Here is an 18,949-nt window from a genome sequence, read left to right on the forward strand (position 1 = left end):
AAGAACTTCATTAGTGTAAATAGAAACCAAAGTTGAAACCACCTAAGCTCGATCCTGAATTAGAAATGGCAGCATTCACATGTAATAAGGGGGAAACCTTCTTGTTTGGAAATTACTTAATTTTTTCAGTTAATAAAAATAAGATGCCACCTTATGAGAACTTTCTTAGGTCTTCAGTTTAAATGTCCACCGTAGTCCTTGTGATCCGAAAACCATACAAGATGTCATCCTGACTTTAAGAGAAAGGATTCTATCTTTGCAATGAGAATAGAATTCAGTCTTAGGGAAGAAACAATTAAAACCCAAAGCCTTTCATTACTTTTGATGCTTAAAAAAAGGCAAAAACTGCTACACTATAATATTTTCTGCTAATTAACTGTCACAAATGTGATATCATTAAGTTTGAAGTCACTTCGGTTAACTTCAAAGTCATTATTAACACGCACTGTGTGGACCTCCCAAATTGATTTTGGAAAAGGGAACCCTATTGACAGATCTGTAATCAGTATTTCCAAGGATTTTGCTTCTTATAGAACCTAATCCTAATTTGGGGCTTCCCTGATAGCTCAGCTGGTAAAGAATCCGCCTGCAGTGCGGGAGACCTGGGTTTGATCCCTGGGTTGGGATGATCCCTTGGAGGAGGGCATGGCTACTTCAGTATTCTTGCCTAGAGAATCCTCATGGACAGAGGAGCCTGGTGGGCTACAGCCCTTGGGGACCCCAGGAGTCTGACCCCAAAGAGTCAGACATGACTGAGCAACTAAGCACAAGCACAGCACATAACTTAATCCTAATTTAAGCAACATTTGGTCATTTCTGTTGGACTGTGAAGAAAGCTGATCGCTGAAGAATTGATGCTTTTGAACTGTGGTGCTGGAGAAGACTCTTGAGAGTCCCTTGGACTGCAAGGAGATCCAGCCAGTCCATTCTAAAGGAGATCAGTCCTGGGTGTTCATTGGAAGGACTGATGCTAAAGCTGAAACTCCAATACTTTGGCCACCTCATGCGACGAGTTGACTCACTGCAAAAGACTCTGATGCTGGGAGGGATTGGGGGCGGGAGGAGAAGGGGACAACAGAGAATCATCTCATTCTCGCTGGATGGCATCACTGACGTGATGGAGATGAGTCTGAGTGAACTCCGGGAGTTGGTGATGGACAGGGAGGCCTGGCGTGCTGTGATTCATGGGGTTGCGGAGAGTCGGACACGACTGAGCGACTGAACTGAACTGGACTAAACTGGGTAACAAGCACGGGCCCTTCTGATGCTCAGAGATGGTGTCAGGGTTGTCTTAACGCCGGGATGCTTTTGGGTACACTGAGCCAAAGCTGACTTGCAAAGTTCACTACTATTTTTGGAGCATATCAGGAACATTAGCTGCCAACGACCAAAAACACAACAAATTGCAGCTTAAATAAATAAGGATTTATTATTTCTCATGTAAAAAGGTTGGTGTTTGGGTGTCCAGGGCTGGTGCAGGATGGGAAGGGGTCATCAAGGCTATGTTGTCTTTGCTCTGCTATCCTTAACCTGAGACATCTGACCTTGGCAAAATCACAGGGTTACTTTTCCAGGGTTCAATTTCCCCAGCAGAAAAAAATCGCAGTCACCCTTCCTGTAATTGCAGGGTAGGGTAAGGCTCAAATGAAATCCTGTAGGAAAATATGTGTAGCACAAGCCTGGCGCCCACTTGATTACTTGTACCACAGCTTCAGCCCCAAGCACTAGCTTTCATAGTGTGATGGAGGGGAAGGTGTTAAGCAGGAAATAGGGGATCCTACCTTCTCTATGTTCCGTCTTAGGGTTCCCTATTCCAGCGTTCTTTCAACTGATGTTATTTGAAATAACACATTGGACAAATTAACTTCAGAAAAGATCCAGTATCCCTTTAACAAATAGGACCTATTACTTACTAAGTAAAATATATCCTTTATAAGGCAATTGTTTATTTTATTCTCTGACCTCTTTACAATAAATTTCAATACCATTAAAGGCTTAAGACACATTATTGATTATTTGAATATGTGTGTCATTAATCTTCCCTTGCTCTCATACATTTTATATGTACATTTTAAGTGTAGTCTTTTGCATTTAGATGGAGAAGAGTGGTTTAGAAGAAAGCAGACTTGTGGGTATTAGCTTCATATAGCACTTCAAGAGCTTGCTTGAGCTGTTTTGCCTGTAAATTTCTACACTAAGATGGGCTTTCAGAATAGTGACTGTTAGATAAACTATGGAGTGTCTTTAGTAAATAAAAATGATTAATCTCAGCTGAATAAATTCACTATCACAGGCCAGATAGTCTCATCCAATTCCGTTTCCTCGTTCTATAAAAAGCCTTTTTCTTTTTGTGTTAAAGTTGTCTGTAATTTTAATGGAACCTTTGAGTTATTATCTGATTTTTAAAAATTGGTTCATAAAAGGATATTGATTCTTTAAATTAGGAGTGGTTGGAATGTTGTTTATGGGCAAGAAGTCTCCTTTGCTGGAACCTGGAATCCTTGGTCAAGAAAACTCATCTTAAATCTGTGTAAAGACACCCTTTAAAAAAAAATCATAACTCTTAGAGACCATCTCTGGATTGGACAGTAACGTTGGTTTGGAAATGCAGGGGAAACCAACAGGTAAAAGAGAAAAACTGTTAAGCACAGTCCTTCCTAGTTGCTTAATTTTTATTGCCTGCCATTGATATTCATTTCTTTCCCAGGGTGTTTTCCTGGGTAATGAGAAGATTCTAAAATCAAATAAGGCTTTTGAACAGTGAAGGTGTTTGCACTATTCTCTTGAAGAATACTATAGATTTATAGTGATCCTAAGATGTGTCTCATATCCACTATATTAACTAGCCTTTTAGAAGCTTATGAACATTGTAGCTTTTATTGATTCCAGGGAATTGTACCCAACAATAAGCAATAAAAGTCGATGGTAACTTTCTTCCCATATAGGGGTGTGCAGATCAATATTTTGAATTTACTGTAATTTTCTGGTAATGGATGGAAGACCTGAAAAAATTGTGGAGCCTTGCAGGGCACAGCTGTGCAGTGTTGACTTTTTATCTAAGCTCACTGTAGGTCACGGGCCTTCCCAAGTAACAAGAAACATAGTTAAGTGGCAGGGCCGATGCATGTATTTATCACAAGCCTTCATAAGTCTCTTTGGAAGGAAAAAGGAGAATCACAAAACTTGTCCACAGTGTCCTTAATTTTCTAGTCCTGAAGGACCTCTGAAGTGTACTGACTTAAAGCAATTCAGATATTAAATATCCAATATTTGTGTGTGACCTCCTTCTGCTAAAGGAATTTTTTTGTCCTGATTAGTAACAGGGTGTGTGTTTTCACCGAAGCCTGCTTTGCCTGGAATCTTCCAGTTGTTTGACAGAACTGTGCCCAGCTTCTACAGTCAGAGAGGAGATAAGCATCCTGAGCACTTGCTCCTTGGCTTTACCCGTTTCTCACTTGTGCCCCAGGTGGCACATCTGATGTGAGTGTCACACTCCAGCCACTAGTTGTGGCTGACATCTACGATGCTGGTGTGTTCAGAACTGTGCTACGGGCATCATGTGTGTGGTCAGTCTTCTCAGCACCTTATGCTGCTGCTGCTGCTGCGTCACTTCAGTCGTGTCTGACTCTGTGTGACCCCATAGACGGAAGCCCACTGGGCTCCCCCTTCCCTGGGATTCTCCAGGCAAGAACACTGACATAAGTTATAATAGCCTCATTTTATAACTTAGAAGATTGAGTCTTAGAGATGTTTAAGAGGTTTTTCAAGGATGTTTTCCAGCATTGACTTATATTAGAACATAGATATATCTGAATCTAGATCCTGTTCATTTACTTACTGTGAAGTATACAATAAGCTTAAATAAGAATTTGTTTAACACAAAGTTTGGTTGATCTAATATCCGTTTTCTTGTTTCACTTTTGTTGCAAAGGGCTGTGGCTCCTCTAATTTGATCAAAACAAATTTCTTTAATTTCAAAGATGGCACACTTTTGCTTGAAAGAGACAATATTTTGTTCTTTAAGAAGAAAATGAGCACAGGAAATACTGTATGACTGTGGGCTGAAAGCTCCTAACCTTGAGGAAATAAGTTCACCTCACTTAGTATATAGTAAGCACTCAATCAACTGGAGATATTATTAATACTAGCTACTACTAGGATTCGATCCTTGCTACTCAGGAAACTTTGCAGAAATGTGGAAACTCAAGAGGCAGATTTCCCTTATATCATACTGAATTGGAAGGAGGTATGTATATAAATGTGAGATTCTCAAGCTTGACTTTTTGATATCAAGGGTGTAACATGTTAGGAAGCATCAAAACCCTAGTAATTGGCTGGAAAGGAAGCTTGTTTCATTTTCTCATTTACTTGGGGTTAACCAATAATTTGACTTGTTATGCTTTTTCTATTTTAAAAGGTCTGTGTTAAAAGTAATGTATTTGCAAAGCTTTGCTTCAAATAAAACCAGAGTCTATAAAAATACTTTAAGTGTGAAATTTGCTTAGAAAGAGCAGCAAAGCTGTGTTGTAATACTCCTTTCTAAGAGTAATTGCCACTGTGTTATCAAATATGAATGCAACTCAATATAGCCTACTTGGGGGCGGGGGAGTGTTGTCCCTGGCGGGAGGGGGCGTCGCTAGTACAAATACACCAAATCTTACTTGATGATGAAAAGTAATTAAAACTGTTCTGGACTCAGACTGATGTGGATTCAAAGACAAGCTTAGCCATTTACCAGCTCTGTGACCTGTGTCACTACTTATTGCTCTGTGCCTCAGTTGTGCAAAATGAAAATAATAATTAAAGAAGATAATGTATATCACCACGCAGTCCACATTAGGAACTGTGACTTGATGGATAAAGGTGGACTTAGGAAAGAAATACAATTCCCACCAATTGTGTAAAAATTTAAAGTGGAAAAGGGGCTTGTGATTAATGATATTTAACTTTCATGCAAGAAAGACTTGGGGGACTGCCTTCGTAGTCCAGTGGTTAAGACTTTTCTTCCAATGCAGGGGCTGCAGGTTCAAACTAAGATGCCACATGCCTCTTGGCCAAAAAGTCAAAGCATAATACAGAAGCTGAAACTCCAGTACTTTGGCCATCTCATGCGAAGAGTTGACTCACTGGAAAAGACTCTGATGCTGGGAGGGATTGGGGGCAGGAGGAGACAGGGACGACAGAGAATGAGATGGCTGGATGGCATCACCGACTCGATGGACATGAGTTTGAGTGAACTCCGGGAGTTGGTGATGGACAGGGAGGCCTGGCGTGCTGTGATTCACGGGGTTGCAAAGAGTCAGACACGACTGAGTGACTGAACTGAATACAGAAGCTATATTGTAACAAACTCAATAAAGACTTAAAAAATGGTCCACTTTGAAAAAAAAAAAAAACAGTTCTGAAGACCTGACCTTTGCAAATCTCACATTCTCTCCCATCTGGGCCCCTCTGGTCTAAATTAAGTGGTTTTGCATCCCCTTATCCACATTCAGATTTCATGATTTGCCTTTTGAATGGCCCTCTTCTTTCCTCTCTGGGTGGTGCCGCGCCCTGGGTGGTGGTTTAGTTGCCAGACGTATCTGACCCTTTGAGGCCCCATGGACTGTAGCCCATCAGGTTTCTCTGTGCATGACATTTCCCAGGCAAGAATACTGGAGTGGGTTGCCATTTCCTACTCCAAGGTATCTTTTCTACCCACAGATCGAACCCACATCTCCTGCGTCTCCTAATACTGAAGGTGGATTCTTTACTGACTTAGCTCCTAAATGTTCTGAACTTTCCCAGAAGTTAAGCACTTCTTTTCAGCTCCCGTGACTCCTAGACACGCATTTCTCTCTTGAATCTGCCCCTCCTCTCTGACCCCACTGTCTCTTTCTTGGTCCTGTCACTGAGCCATGCTTCCTGGATAAATTAATAAGCCTCTGAGTTACTTTCCTGTGTAACTCATTTACACCCTGTTACCAGAGTGATCCTTTTAGACATGTAAATTTAACCATCTTATTCTACTTAAAATGTTCTCTGAATTCCTCATTGCCTATAGGATAAAGACAGACTCTCCTAAAATCCTATGGCTTTCCCTGTGCCTGCCTCCATACTCCTGTCCTGTTGTTTTTTTCTTTCTACCTTCTGTTCTGTCCTTTCCAAGTTCACTAAGAGCTATATGCTGTTTCACCCCACCCTATTTGCTGCATCCATTCCCTCTTCTGGAATGCCTCTTTCCTCGCCCACTCCTGAGGCTGCCTAGCCAACTCCCAGATGCCTCTGAAGAAAGGCCAGGCTTAAGTATTGCATCACTTGGGAATATTTGATTTGCCAGGAGCAGAAACAGCAAGTTAAACTGGTTTAAACAGTGAAGGGACTTGATGGGCTCCCATAACCGAGAAATTCAGGTAGAGGCAAGACTGGATCCATTAATTCAAAGAAATCACCCAAGACCCAGTTTCTACCTGTCTTTCTTCTCTGTCACCTTCTACCCTGCAGCTGTTGTTAGTGTCTTGGGATTAACGCTCTTCCTTTCTTGCTAGCTCTCTTGGAAAAGGGAAGGAGTTCTTTCTCAGGAGCCCAGAACACACATTATTTCGCATTTTATTTTCCCAGATTGAATCAGATGCTATCTTTGAACCAATTACTTTGGCCCAAATGCTGAACTTTGTCATCAGTTTAACCTAACCTGAGCTAAGCCTGGCCGAGAACAGTGTCCGTTCCACCAGATTTTGTTTTTATTAATGATGGGAAACATCACTGGGCAAGAAACCATCTTGACTCTCCTTAAAGAAAACTGACCGCCTCCCGCCCTTGTACTGCTGCATATTTTGGAAAAAACTCTATTCCAGGCTTTCCCACATTATATTCTAAAGCACGCCAAGTTTTAACCCCAGCACTTGCCTCATCAGCCTTTACTAAAAAGTGTTCAATGGATTAACAAACCAAAAAAACATTTTGCTTGCTTTAATCCCCACATGTGTCCCTTGTTTTCACCTTTGACAGAAGATTTTGCCTTCTTTCTGAAATTACAGGACTCTAAGTAAATTACTTCATCTTTCCTTCGTTGTTTAAAGGTATCTGTTCTTATCTATACTTTTCTTCCTTTTAAAAGGAAAAGCTGCCTTCTTTTTAAAAAATATTTATTTTTTATTGAAGCCAACCCTCTCTGCTTATGTACTCAGTCAAACCCCTCCCCCCCTCCCTGTTGCTTACATCACCATTTTGACCTGCTTTCTGGCACTTTCCCCTTGGAATGTAGGCAAAAATTGGGGCTGAATAATGCAGGTTCAGATTTTGCGTCCACCATCTCCTGGCTTTGCAGCCCTGGGCAATTGCTCACCTCTGGACACTTCATGGGAAGGCTGGAGTGTTGGCACCAAGCAGCCAAGTGAATTTGTTAGGAAATTCGTAGACTCCATTTTTTATAGGATCTTACAAAACCCAGAGAGACAGACACGCATATCGTGAATGAGGAACTTGTGTATGGAAAGGCATAGGAGGTCAGTGCCAAATCTTGAGAACCATGACTGTTGACTTCAGTTCAAGGCAGAAAAAGCTAACTCAGAAAGGAAGGCAGTAACTACTTGTGTTTTGTCAGAGAAAGTAAGCATGTGGTTGTGATCAAGTAAAATTTACACGAAAACCAAGCAAGCATTTTAGTGTGCCTTTTATGGTTTATTTTATTGAACTTTACTGCCACAGATAAATATGTCAAAGTGCACTATGGTTACAGACAGAAATATAATGAAATGAAACCTGCAAGAAAGGGAAATCCTTTAAGATTCTCCACCCAACTCACATTCTCACTGTGAGAGAGATTTCAGTGGTATTTTACAGGTTGCATGGTTTAAAAGTCCAGGCATCTCTGTAGATTTCTACCTGCTGCTTTTCCAGCTTTATTCTACAGTTTGTATGCAGAGAGCTGTGTACTTTATGGGCAGTTCACTGGATTTTTCAAGGGTGGTTTGAACGTGAGCCACTTTTGAGTATAACTCAGTTTCAGAACCAACCTTTCCTGTAAGATCTGGTTCTGTGGTGTGGTGTGTGTATTCTTCTGTCCTCTGTTTCTGCCTTCACAAGTTAAAATGGAGGTCAGGAAAATGGGGCTGTAAACCTTGCTTTAAAAGAGCCAATCCCTGGCTGAGCCTATACCCTTAGTTAAATTTTCACCCCACTGGGTAGGAAGAGTTCCACTTGGGGCACCCTTCCTTGCCCTACCATGCTTCCCACTTGGAAAGGAAATAACAATAGAACCCTCAAACTTCACAACTATAATGACAGCTAGAAGAGTAGTATTCCATTAAAAAAAAAAAAAAAAATCCAACTAACGTGCCCTTAAGGGTACTTGGAAGTGCCAGCCTCATGAAACAACATATACAAACAACTCTCTCTCCATCTCCAGGGTGGTGTTCCGACATCGATATTTGTCAAAGCTCCCTGGGTGACACTGATGGGTAGCCAGGCTGCATTCAGAACCACTGCTTGAGCTGAATTATCTCATCCCCTTTTATTTCTCTCCCCTGTTACCATTTACTCATTCAAATTATACTGCATACTCTTGCACCTGGTGATATCTCTTTTGTCCTGTGCATGTGTGTTTCCCCAAGTAGCTTTTAAATCTGTTTTGTTTTCTCCTTATGTGTCCCTAACAGCGCCCAACACGCTGCCTCGCACATCTTGGCTCTTTAAACTCTCTCCCTAAATTAATGGTTTGTCTGTCAGTGCAGAGCAGTCTTAGTCACCCCTGATGACGGGGTGAGGCCACTGATGACCAATTAAGGGATGATGATGTGGAGGACTATGGGAACTTTAAATCTAATGTTTTCTGGAAAATAGTGAGGAAGTGGTGCCTGCTGGCTACCAGCGTTCTATTTGTTTGCAGGATTTTGCTTTTCTGTTAGGGGTGTGGGGGAGGGTGGGTTACCGAATTCCAAATCCTCTTCCCTTTCTTTCAGAGGACCTCCTGGGGTGTGGAGCCTGGTGGAGCTAGCCCCACCTTCTACTATGCTCAGGAAGAGAGCCAGTGTTTCCTTGTTCCTGCTCCCTGGGCAGTTAGGGCAGGGCCCCAGGTGTATCACACGGACACCCACCAGGAACGGGACACTCATGGGGAGTGCCTAAGGGAAGGTGCTGGGACCTGTGGAAGGTCCTTCCCAGAGGGAAGCTGAGCTGAGCTTTGAGCAGCAGAGGTGTCCTAACAGGGCTGTTCCCCAGAGGTGGTCATGTTCTCTGGGGGTTCATTTCCTAGTTCCTGCCCATTTTCGGACCTTGTCTGTGAAGCCGTCTTGTGTGAGAGCCGCTATCTACCCAGTAGTATTTTTGCTTGCTAGCCTCTTTCAGTTTGTGTGGTTTGAGGGTTTGCATAGTTTAGCACATCATTTAACAGCAGGTACCACGTAGCAAACTTCTCCCCACTTGTAGACTTGAAGGGGCCCTGTATGAATACTTATATGTGTGTGTGCCACTTCTCCTTTATCTGTCTGTCCTCTCTTCTCCTATCTCTCCAGGCCATGGTTTTACATACCATCTTATACATTAATGATTTCAAGGTCTATTTCCAGCCCTGATCTCTTTCCTGAACCCCAGGTTCATTTGTCTGACCACCTATTTGGAAGTTTCTCTTTGTTATTCTCACAGACGTCTTGAATGTGACATATCCAGACTAAAATTCTTCCCTCAAGCTCCACTTGATCAGGCCAAGAACTTTGACTCTTTCTGGCTTTCTCTTCCATCTTCCACATCCAGTTCTTTCGTAACCTCTGTTAAAACATATCTCAAACCTGACTCTGACCGTCTTCACTGATGATCCAAATCACAATCTTCTCTCATCTAGACTGTTCTATAACCTTCTAAATTACTGGATTAAATATGACCTTATAGTAAGCTTAGAATACTTTGGTATTTATTAGTTCATAATTCCATGCTCTAACTTAGATGTCCCTCACTTCCAGAGACTGGCACCTCCTGTTAAATAAGCAGCAGCATTAGATTAGAAATAAAGTGCACAGTAAATGTAATGCACTTGGATTATCCAGAACCATCCCCCCCCGACACCCAGTCCATGGAAAAATTATCTTCCACAAAATCAGTTGCTGGTGCCAAAAAGGTTAGGGACAACTGCTCTAAAATACACACACACAGTTTTTCTTTCTGCCTACTTCTCTCTCCTCCTTTTAGAGAACTTTAAAAACTTTTTTAAAATCCTTTGAGATTTGTAGAAAAGTTGCAAGATAGTTGAATTTTTGCATGCCCTTCCCCCAGGTTCCACTAGTGTTAACATCTTATGTAACCTTACGACAGTTGTCAAAATTATGAAATTGACATTTATACATTCAGTTCAGTTCACTACACACTTTATTTGGCTATCACCCGGTTTTCCACTAATGTCCTTTTTAATGAGTCAAAATCCAGTCTAGGATCCAACATTGCATTTAGTCATCGTTTATCCTAAGTCTTCTCTGATCTATGACAGTTTCCCGGTTGTTCCTCGTTTTTCACAACCCTGACAGTTTTGAAGATGTTCTATACAATGACCCTAAGTTTTGGTTTCCCTGGTGTTTTGTTTCTTTTTTTTTCCAGAATGAAACGGGAGCTAAGGATTTGGGGGAGAGAATGCCACAGAGGTGAATTCCTTGCCATCACATCTTATCAGGGGCACATGATATCTATGCTTATCATTGGTATCATTAACATTGGTTGGTTCAGATGGTGTTTGGCAGGTTTATTCACTGATAAATTGCTGCTTTTCCCTTTCCCTCCTTTCTTTTTGAAAGGGAATCACTAAGTCCAGGGGCTTCCTAGGTGGTGCTAGTGGTGGTAAAAGAACCCACCTGCCAATGCAGGAGATGTAAGAGACACTAACACTAGTTCGATCCCCTGGAGGAGGGCATAGCAACCCACTCCAGTATTCTTGCCTGGAGAATCCCCGTGGACAGAGGAACCTGGAGGGCTGCAGTCCATGGGGTCACAAAGCGTTGAACATGACTACGACACGTAGCACCCATGCACTAAGCACAGCCCCTTTCCAGGGGAAGAGAATTAAGCCCCACCTCTTGAAGGAGGGGATATCTTATTTGTAGCACAATCGATGGACATCTCCTTTCTTTTTTAAATCATAACTGGCCTATCAGTTAAGAATAGTTCAAAGATTTCATGGCAGTTATAACCATGTTATTTCATTTGTGTATGAAGAGCTATTAAATACTTCAGAAATAGTATATACTTTTAAAGTTGCCATTGTGGATATCGCATACATAGTAAACATTGCAGCTGTTTCTCAGTTGTCTTTATGAATAAGACAAGTTACTTTCTCTGTCTGAGGCCAGGGTTGGCCAAAAGGAAAAGGAAAGGAAAAGAATCACCTGTTATGCTTTCTCTTCTTTCTGGACTCACAGAAATTCTCCTCATGAACTTGAGGAACCCGTATGTCCTCAGTCTTATCAAGAGATCAGAAGATGAAAAACAAAGTACTTTGGCAGATTAACTTTTCTTCATCTTTATTTTTAGTGTATGTACACTGAAAATATTTTTGCCAGTTAGAATTTATAGAAAAGGAGGCAAAGAAGATCATAATATTAAGCAAATAATGATATAAAGTGATTCTAAAAATATTAGAAGTCACTGAAAAATCAACATTGTTGAAAATAATTTTAAAATTCTAATATTCTTAAATATACTCATATGCATTTCTTTAACCTATGATGGTTAATAATCACACTTCTTAGTTCAGATGGATGTTTCTTGCCCTTTTTTCTCTCTCTGCCCTCTTCCCTTCTCTGTTCTTATGCTAAATTTTTAGCACGTGTTCCACATATACTCAGCACAAGCTTTGGTTTATGATTGGCGCTAAAAGGTGGCACAATGGTAAAGAATCTGCCTGCCACTGCAGGAGATTCAAGAGATGCAGTTTCCATCCCTAGGCTTAGAAGATCCCCTGGAGTAGGAAATGGCTACCCACTCCAGTATTCATGCCCGAAAAATTCCATGGACAGAGGAGCCTGGTGGGCTACTGTCCACGGAGTCGTGAAGTCAGAAATGACTGAGCATGCATACACGTGCATGGCACTCATACCATAATTCTCCAGGCAAGAATACTGGAGTGGGTTGCCGTTTCATTCTCCAAGGGGATCTTCCCAGCCCAGGGATCCACCTGGGTCTCCTGCATTGCAGGCAGATTCTTTACTGTCTGAGGCACCAGAGAAGCCCAATACCATATGCCTTACCTAATTGTATAAGTGTGTGTTAGTGACCTTGTCCTGACACTGAGAGAATAAGATGAGGACACACACACAATATCACTTTGGTTGGGGCAGTAAGTGCCTAATGTTGCTCATTTGCATCCAGCCAGTTCAGGTTCATCAGTGTGTGGTCCCATGAGGCCGGGCCACAGACCCTCCCGGCTCCATCTGCACTATCTCAGGCTTCCTGGTATTTGCAGGCTTTTGCAGCCATTGTTCACAAGGTCTTGGCCACAGCACATTCATTTCTCTCACTTTATTACCGTCACATCTGATTCCAATTTGCTACCAAATTGAGTTTCCAGTTCCACGCCTGACATTCAAGCCGTCAGGTGGATTAGCTCCTCAGCTTGGTTAGCGTGGACCCTGCAGGTCAGTTGACAGTGGCCTATTAAATGTCCCCTGCCCCTCTGCCTGCAACCTCGGCCGCCGTCCCGGGAGCAGCAGTGCGGGGTTTCCCACTGTGACCTTTCTTCTTGTTTAGAACTCATAATTCTAGAGCTATTAGAAAGACTTTCTGATTAAAAACAGAGTTGGCTTTTTATCCCTTATCTTGCCATTTCAGCAGTTTTTTTTTTTTTTTTTTCCTCAGAGCAATGCAGCCAGCTTTCGGTTGGGTCATTTGGTGGAATATGATTGATTGAACTATTTGGGGATCATTTATTTGACCCTTCTCCTCTTATCTTCTGAGTTACCTGTTTATCTACAGACTTGAAACAACATCTGACTTCTTTTCTGTTATTAATGATAACACCTCAGGTACCCCTCCTTTTCTTTTAAAGCTGCTGTCAGATGAGCTTACTAAACAGAAGTATTTATTTGTTTAATTAAGCTCTAGGCCTTTTGCTGTATAGTAGGTCTCAGGGATTTCTTTCTCTTTATTTATGACAGCATAATTGCTTTGCCATAGTGTGTCAATTTCAGGTGTATAGCACAGAGACTCAGTTATATGCATGTATTCCTTTTCAGATCAGTAATTTCTTTTTAAAAGAAACTCTCTGGTGAATGATTACTTCTAGGGAGTCCTTTTTTCTTTTTCTTTTTAACCTAAATAAAAAATAGATATCTCAGTGCTTGTCATAACCCAAGACACATGTATAGAAAATTATTCATTGGTTTTTCTATTTACATTTCAGTTTCCAAAGAAAACTATCTTAGAGACTCTTCTCTCCTCATTAGAGGTTTTAGTAAATAAAAGTGTATTTATGTTTTAGTATCAGGGGGATAAGTTCAGCAAACACTATAATTTTGGCGGGCTAATGAAGGATTAAAGAAAAACTCAAAACAACAAAAAACATTCTGCCACTGAACCCTGCAGCCCTTGAAAAGAAAATGGTTAGCTATTGGGAAAAGGAAGAAAATACTCTGTCTCTAAAACTGTTTTTTTTTTGTTGTTGTTGCAATTAATCATCTGATTATTATAACTCTATATCAAAATATATTTTCCCATTAATAAGAGAGTAAAGTAATAACTTTAAGTTCTGTTTAAGGCAGGATCCTCCTCTAGGCTGCTACTCTCAAGTCCGTTTTTTCTTTTTTTTTGGTAAGCTGTGCTGAAGTAAATTGCATGGTTTAGAAGTAAGATGGGAGGCCACAGGCCATGACAAACATTTAAGGATCCAATAAAAACAGGGAGCAGGAAAGGTGAGTTTGAAGCTGAAGGGGAAGCACCTTTCAGAAAATGATGCTTGAACTCCAGGCAGGCAAAAAAAATAAATGATAATTATGGGAATGAAGGCCCAAATTTAGGCAAGCCTTTCAAATTTTGAGTTAAAATAGCCAGATGACTCATTGCTTCCTATTCCTTAGTTATTGTCATCAAGTAATCATTCTCGAATGCCCAGGCTTCTGAAAGCTCCATTAGTGGGTGGAAGTATTTCTGTATCCCTTTTTATTGGTTTGTTTGGCTTGTTTGCTGGGTTGTTTTGTTTTGTTTTCCCATAGACACTCCATAGAAAGGTAGATAATGATCTTAATTTGAGATAAGTGTGAGAGCATCCTTTGAAACTATAAAGCAATCTATTAATTTTTGCTGTCTGGTTACCTTTTGAGAGGTTCATTAACCTACTTTAAAAAATACCCTAAATCATAAATCACATTTGCTTTAAGAAATAACACCAGAAGGAAACCTTTTGCTGTGTTTCTTTTTAAAATTATGTAGATACAACGTTTTGCGTGAGTTTATTTCTGTTGGGGGCAAATAGTCTGATTTAACTCCCTTTTCATTTCACCTTTCTCTTAATTATAACCCTGCAGAATTTCCCCTCCTCCTTCTATTTCCTCTTTGGTTAAGTTCTTTGTTTGCTCAGATTTCCCTTACCCTCAATTACAGTGTCATGTAGCTAGCTCAACTCAGTATTTGACTGTCATTGCTTTGGAAGGATTGATGTCTTTTCTGCTCTGGAATTTAGGTAATCTGTGTTTGAACCTTAAACACAGTGTATAAAAGGAGCAATGTAAGAAGGGATTCAGTATAAAATAATTGCACTAAAATCTTTTCAGTATAGAAAATGCCAAATCAAGCATAACAAGGAAGATACATTTTATGTTACCTGTTTGGTGTCCTGGTAGTCTAAGGTTAAAGCAGCATCTCATAAACATGTTTTGGTTTTTCTTTTGCAGAAGGAGCTGAGTCTCCCCAGAAGAGGAAGTCTGTAAGTAGAATAATTTAGTTTCCTTATTGGTTCATTTGTATTTTGGGATACAGTGTCTAATGTCATTATTCTCTGACTTGTTAGATTTTCAATGGCAATCAAAAGATTAATGATAATCAACTGAATTAAGAAAAGACAAAGCTTTGCACTTATTTATAAATGTCAGAATTAATGATTTCAAAATAACTTGAAGAAAATTTCCAGGGTTTGTTCCTCACCCATACTGTCAGCCAAAATGATATGGGATAATCTTGAATTTTAAAATTCTATTGTGTAATCAAGCAAAAATGTTATTTGGTCTGCAGATAGTTTAAACTGATCTGACTAGAGAATTAACGCTTTTCTACATGGTCTAGAATTCCGTGATTGTCCTTTATACCGTGAATTTTTGCAGAGTAATATACTTTTGCCTTTGAATTGATGACCACTTTGCATCCGCTAACCTTTCTACTGGATCTAGACCTTACTGAGTTGATTCGTGTAATGCTCTTATATTTAAAATAGCAAATACGCAAACATTGACTTGACTTCTTTATTGTGTGTTTCAACCTTTTATTTTTAAAGCTAATAGTATATTTGCACAAATCATAGTTTTTTTCATTATCAAGTTGTGGAATAAAATTAACTGCCTTTAATAATGCACTAAAGTCAATTTACTCTCAACTAGTGGAGAAGGAAATGGCAACCCACTCCAGTGTTCTTGCCTGGAGAATCCCAGGGGCGGCGGAGCCTGGTGGGCTGCCGTCTATGGGGTCGCACAGAGTCGGACACGACTGAAGCAACTTAGCAGCAGTAGCAGCAGCAGTACTGTGTAAGGGCTGGTCTAGAAATATTTGGATTTGGTGTCTGGTTTATGTTGAATTTAGTGGATGGGGCAATGTCCTTTTTTTAAAAAAAAGTATAACATTTAAGATAACTTTATACAAATCCCAACTTGGAGAATTAGAAAAGTATGTAGTAACTATTGAAAGAATTCATTCTTTTGACTAAGTTTTGAAAATTTCAGTCTTTGCATCTAGGAACCAAAGTTTCATCAGCCAGGAACATTTCAATACTATCCATTTTGATCTCTACTTTTTTAGTTGCCAGGAGGATGCTGGATCATTATTCTTGGAGAATATGCCTGAATAAATTTTCACTGACTCCCAGCTTATATCTCTGAATGCTGCAGGTTGATGGCCTAATAGTTTATGATAGAAAATACCCTTAGAGTCAAAAACCTCCATTCTTCTGCATAATGATTAGGACTCTTCTGTCTAGACTGGTAGAAGTTCAAATTTTTTTTTGTTCAAATTTTTTGATATTTCCCATCACGATGATAAATAAGGAACAAGAAAAACAGAAATATCTACATAAAATATACTTATAGATAAAAATCTCTTTTCCCTCATAATTTTTTTAATCCTTAAAGTATCTTAGGCTTGTCTTTTATACTTTATTTAAGAACTTTAGAAATCTAGTCAGATCTTCCTTTTAGCCTTTATAAAGGTGGTACTTTTTTCTGTTAGTATGTTTCCTGTATATTATTATGATAATGTTAATTAACAAATTTGCACTTGTTTAAATCTCAAATCTGATTATATTAGCTGATAGCCATCAGTTGGTGGGAGAAATACATAGGAAAATATTTAAATTTCTTTACTTGAGAGAACGGAATCTTTAACAGAAAAAAAAAAAGAATGATGACAGTTTGTTTGGATTACATGCTTTGAATACTTAGTAAGAAAAAGATACAATTATATATAAGTCAATTAAAAATCCCCTCCTAATAAAAATCAGCTGATCTATTGATCAAACTATGTGAATAGAGCATCATATATATCTCGACATAAATCTACAATTTTTAATGAACTTTGAAAAAATTAATCATTGCAAGTAAAGCAAATAAGAAATAGACATTCTATTTTTTTATTTTCTATTAAATACAACTCAAAGAATTAATGACTTATGACATCGATGTTCTGGGATGTAATGCCACTCTGAGTTTTCAACACAAATCTAATGAAGACAAGCACACATGTGTTTTTTATGGGTATTGGTGCTAGCCCACATCATGGTACCTGATCGTTACACCTGTAAACATTTCCTCAGTTTATTTACTGCACAAATGCTTTCAAGCCTTTTATTGCTTCTCCCAGAAAGACTGAGGATTTCATCCTGCTCTTCTGTTGAGGTGTCTTTCTGTGTCAACAGCGAGCAACTATGCAACGGGATGTATTCCATGTTGTCTTGTGATGCCTGGGCATATGATTGAACTTTTCAGAGGGGATGTACCTTCAGAAAAGCGGTACTTTTGAAAGAAGGCACCTGGTTTTGTTATATCTGCAACTTCTAATTTGTGTGCTTGGAAGGATAATATTTTTAAAATGCATTTTCATCATTCAGACACATAGATTTATCAGATTTTTAAAAGTTTAGTATTGTTTTAAGTAAGCTTATAGATATTGCTTGTCTGGAATCAAGTGATCAAAACATATGTGTGATATAAAACATATGTATATATTATATAAAAGTTAAAGCTTTTACAAATAAAAGAACATAGAAAGTAGGCTTTTCTTTTTATTACTAATTGAAAAGGACAAAAAAGCAAACTATATTCTGTCTAGAAAAAAAGGAATACAAATTGCCAATAATGTGTAATTCATGATCATTTTCTCCAGGACTAACTTGAGGTCTGTGTTTCTCATGTGTTTTAAAAGATTGTGAAGACAATGATTGTGATTTTTCTGTTTTTAACAGTGCAAATGTTATCAGAAAGAGAGGTTAAGGGAAATTGTTTCTAGACCTGATGTTACTTACTAACCAAGGGACCCCAGATCAGTTTTCCAGAAGTTCTTCCAGCCCTTCACTGACTTCAAGACCCCAAATCCCATCTCTGTTCTGGCTCCCTGTAGGGTAGATTTTAGCTAGTTGTTTTCTTCTTACAAAGAGTAGCCATTTTCCCAGATTCTTCTAGATCGTTCCTTCTCTTTGTCCTTGGAACAGAAGTTGCTGTACTCTCTGCTCCCCTTCCTTTTAACTATTTGTCAAAAGCTATATATCCTATCATGAGATAGTCATTCAGTGAAATACTATACACCCAACAGGATGACTAAACTAGAGCAAATTCCAGATTCAAGATGTTAATAGCATTTAAGTTGTAAAATTTCCAGTAACAGCGAATCTGAACTGTCCATATTTATTTAAAGGTTAATAAAAGGTCTGGTGGGTCCCTTAACTAGTCTTTTGAATGTGAGTCCTAAAACGACAATGCTGAGTGATAAAACTCCCTGTGTGGTGTTTGTTTTCAGACAGGGAGGGTGGGAAAAGGGTAAAAGCCCAAGGTGTGAGCTGATGGATGGTTCAGAGCAAAACCACGGTCCCCTTTAATTGTAAAGGACCCCATCATGTTTTGTTAATTGATCAAATAAATAGCCCTACAGGATAAAGGGCTTCTTTTTTCATGTAATTCCCTGGGGAGAGGAGCAGGCTCTCTGTAGTTACCACTTTATTTTAGTTGAAACAGCAAGTGACACTTGTTGAGTTAGTTTCTTGGCTTTATGTTCTTTTCGCCCCCACACATCTAGCAGGACAAACTCAAAGCAGAAAGCAGCTCCTCCTGTGCACACAAGACCTGGAAAAGTATGTTTCCTGCATGCTGAGGAATTGCTGGGAGTATTGAAATTACTGAAAACAACTTAAGTGTCTTCTTGGCTTAGTTGTAATTTCTCGATCTAGCAACAACACTATTCTCTCCGTAGAGTTTTGTCCCTTCTCCGTTCCTCCTTTCCTTTCATTGTTATTCTGAGATGGTTGAAGTCTAGTAGGATTGGTCATGGAGTAAATAGGGCAAGGTGCTCCTGGCATAATATAGTTTCAGGTCTGCTAGGAAATTCATTTTCCTGTCCACAAAGAAGACAGGCGTACTAAACGCACTTATCATAGTGCCAGACATCCATCCAGTTGGATCTGAAAGAACTGAAATTCATTCAGTTGGATCTTAAAGGTGTTTTTTCTCTGGAGGGGTCTCACTGAAATGCACATACCTTTGGGCAGGTGTCTCTGAGCTGCGTTTAGCACAGCAGAAGATGA

The 18,949-nt window shown here is 39.6% G+C and overlaps 1 protein-coding gene across 10 annotated transcripts in view; it reads left to right on the forward strand.

Annotated features, from left to right (window-relative positions):
• The window catches only part of MAST4 (microtubule associated serine/threonine kinase family member 4), a 642,435-nt gene that overhangs the window by 319,930 nt on the left and 303,556 nt on the right, over window positions 1-18,949 (forward strand). For all 10 annotated transcript variants that reach the window (XM_055421937.2, XM_055421941.2, XM_055421938.2 and 7 more), the window contains one exon: window positions 14,847-14,878. In XM_055421937.2, coding sequence (XP_055277912.2) covers window positions 14,847-14,878 — 32 coding nt within the window. The remainder of the gene's footprint in view (window positions 1-14,846; window positions 14,879-18,949) is intronic.

Source organism: Moschus berezovskii, chromosome 18 (assembly GCF_049115385.1).
Source record: "Moschus berezovskii isolate FMDL1 chromosome 18, NW_MosBer_1.0, whole genome shotgun sequence".
In the NCBI taxonomy this organism is placed as follows: Eukaryota; Metazoa; Chordata; class Mammalia; order Artiodactyla; family Moschidae; genus Moschus; species Moschus berezovskii.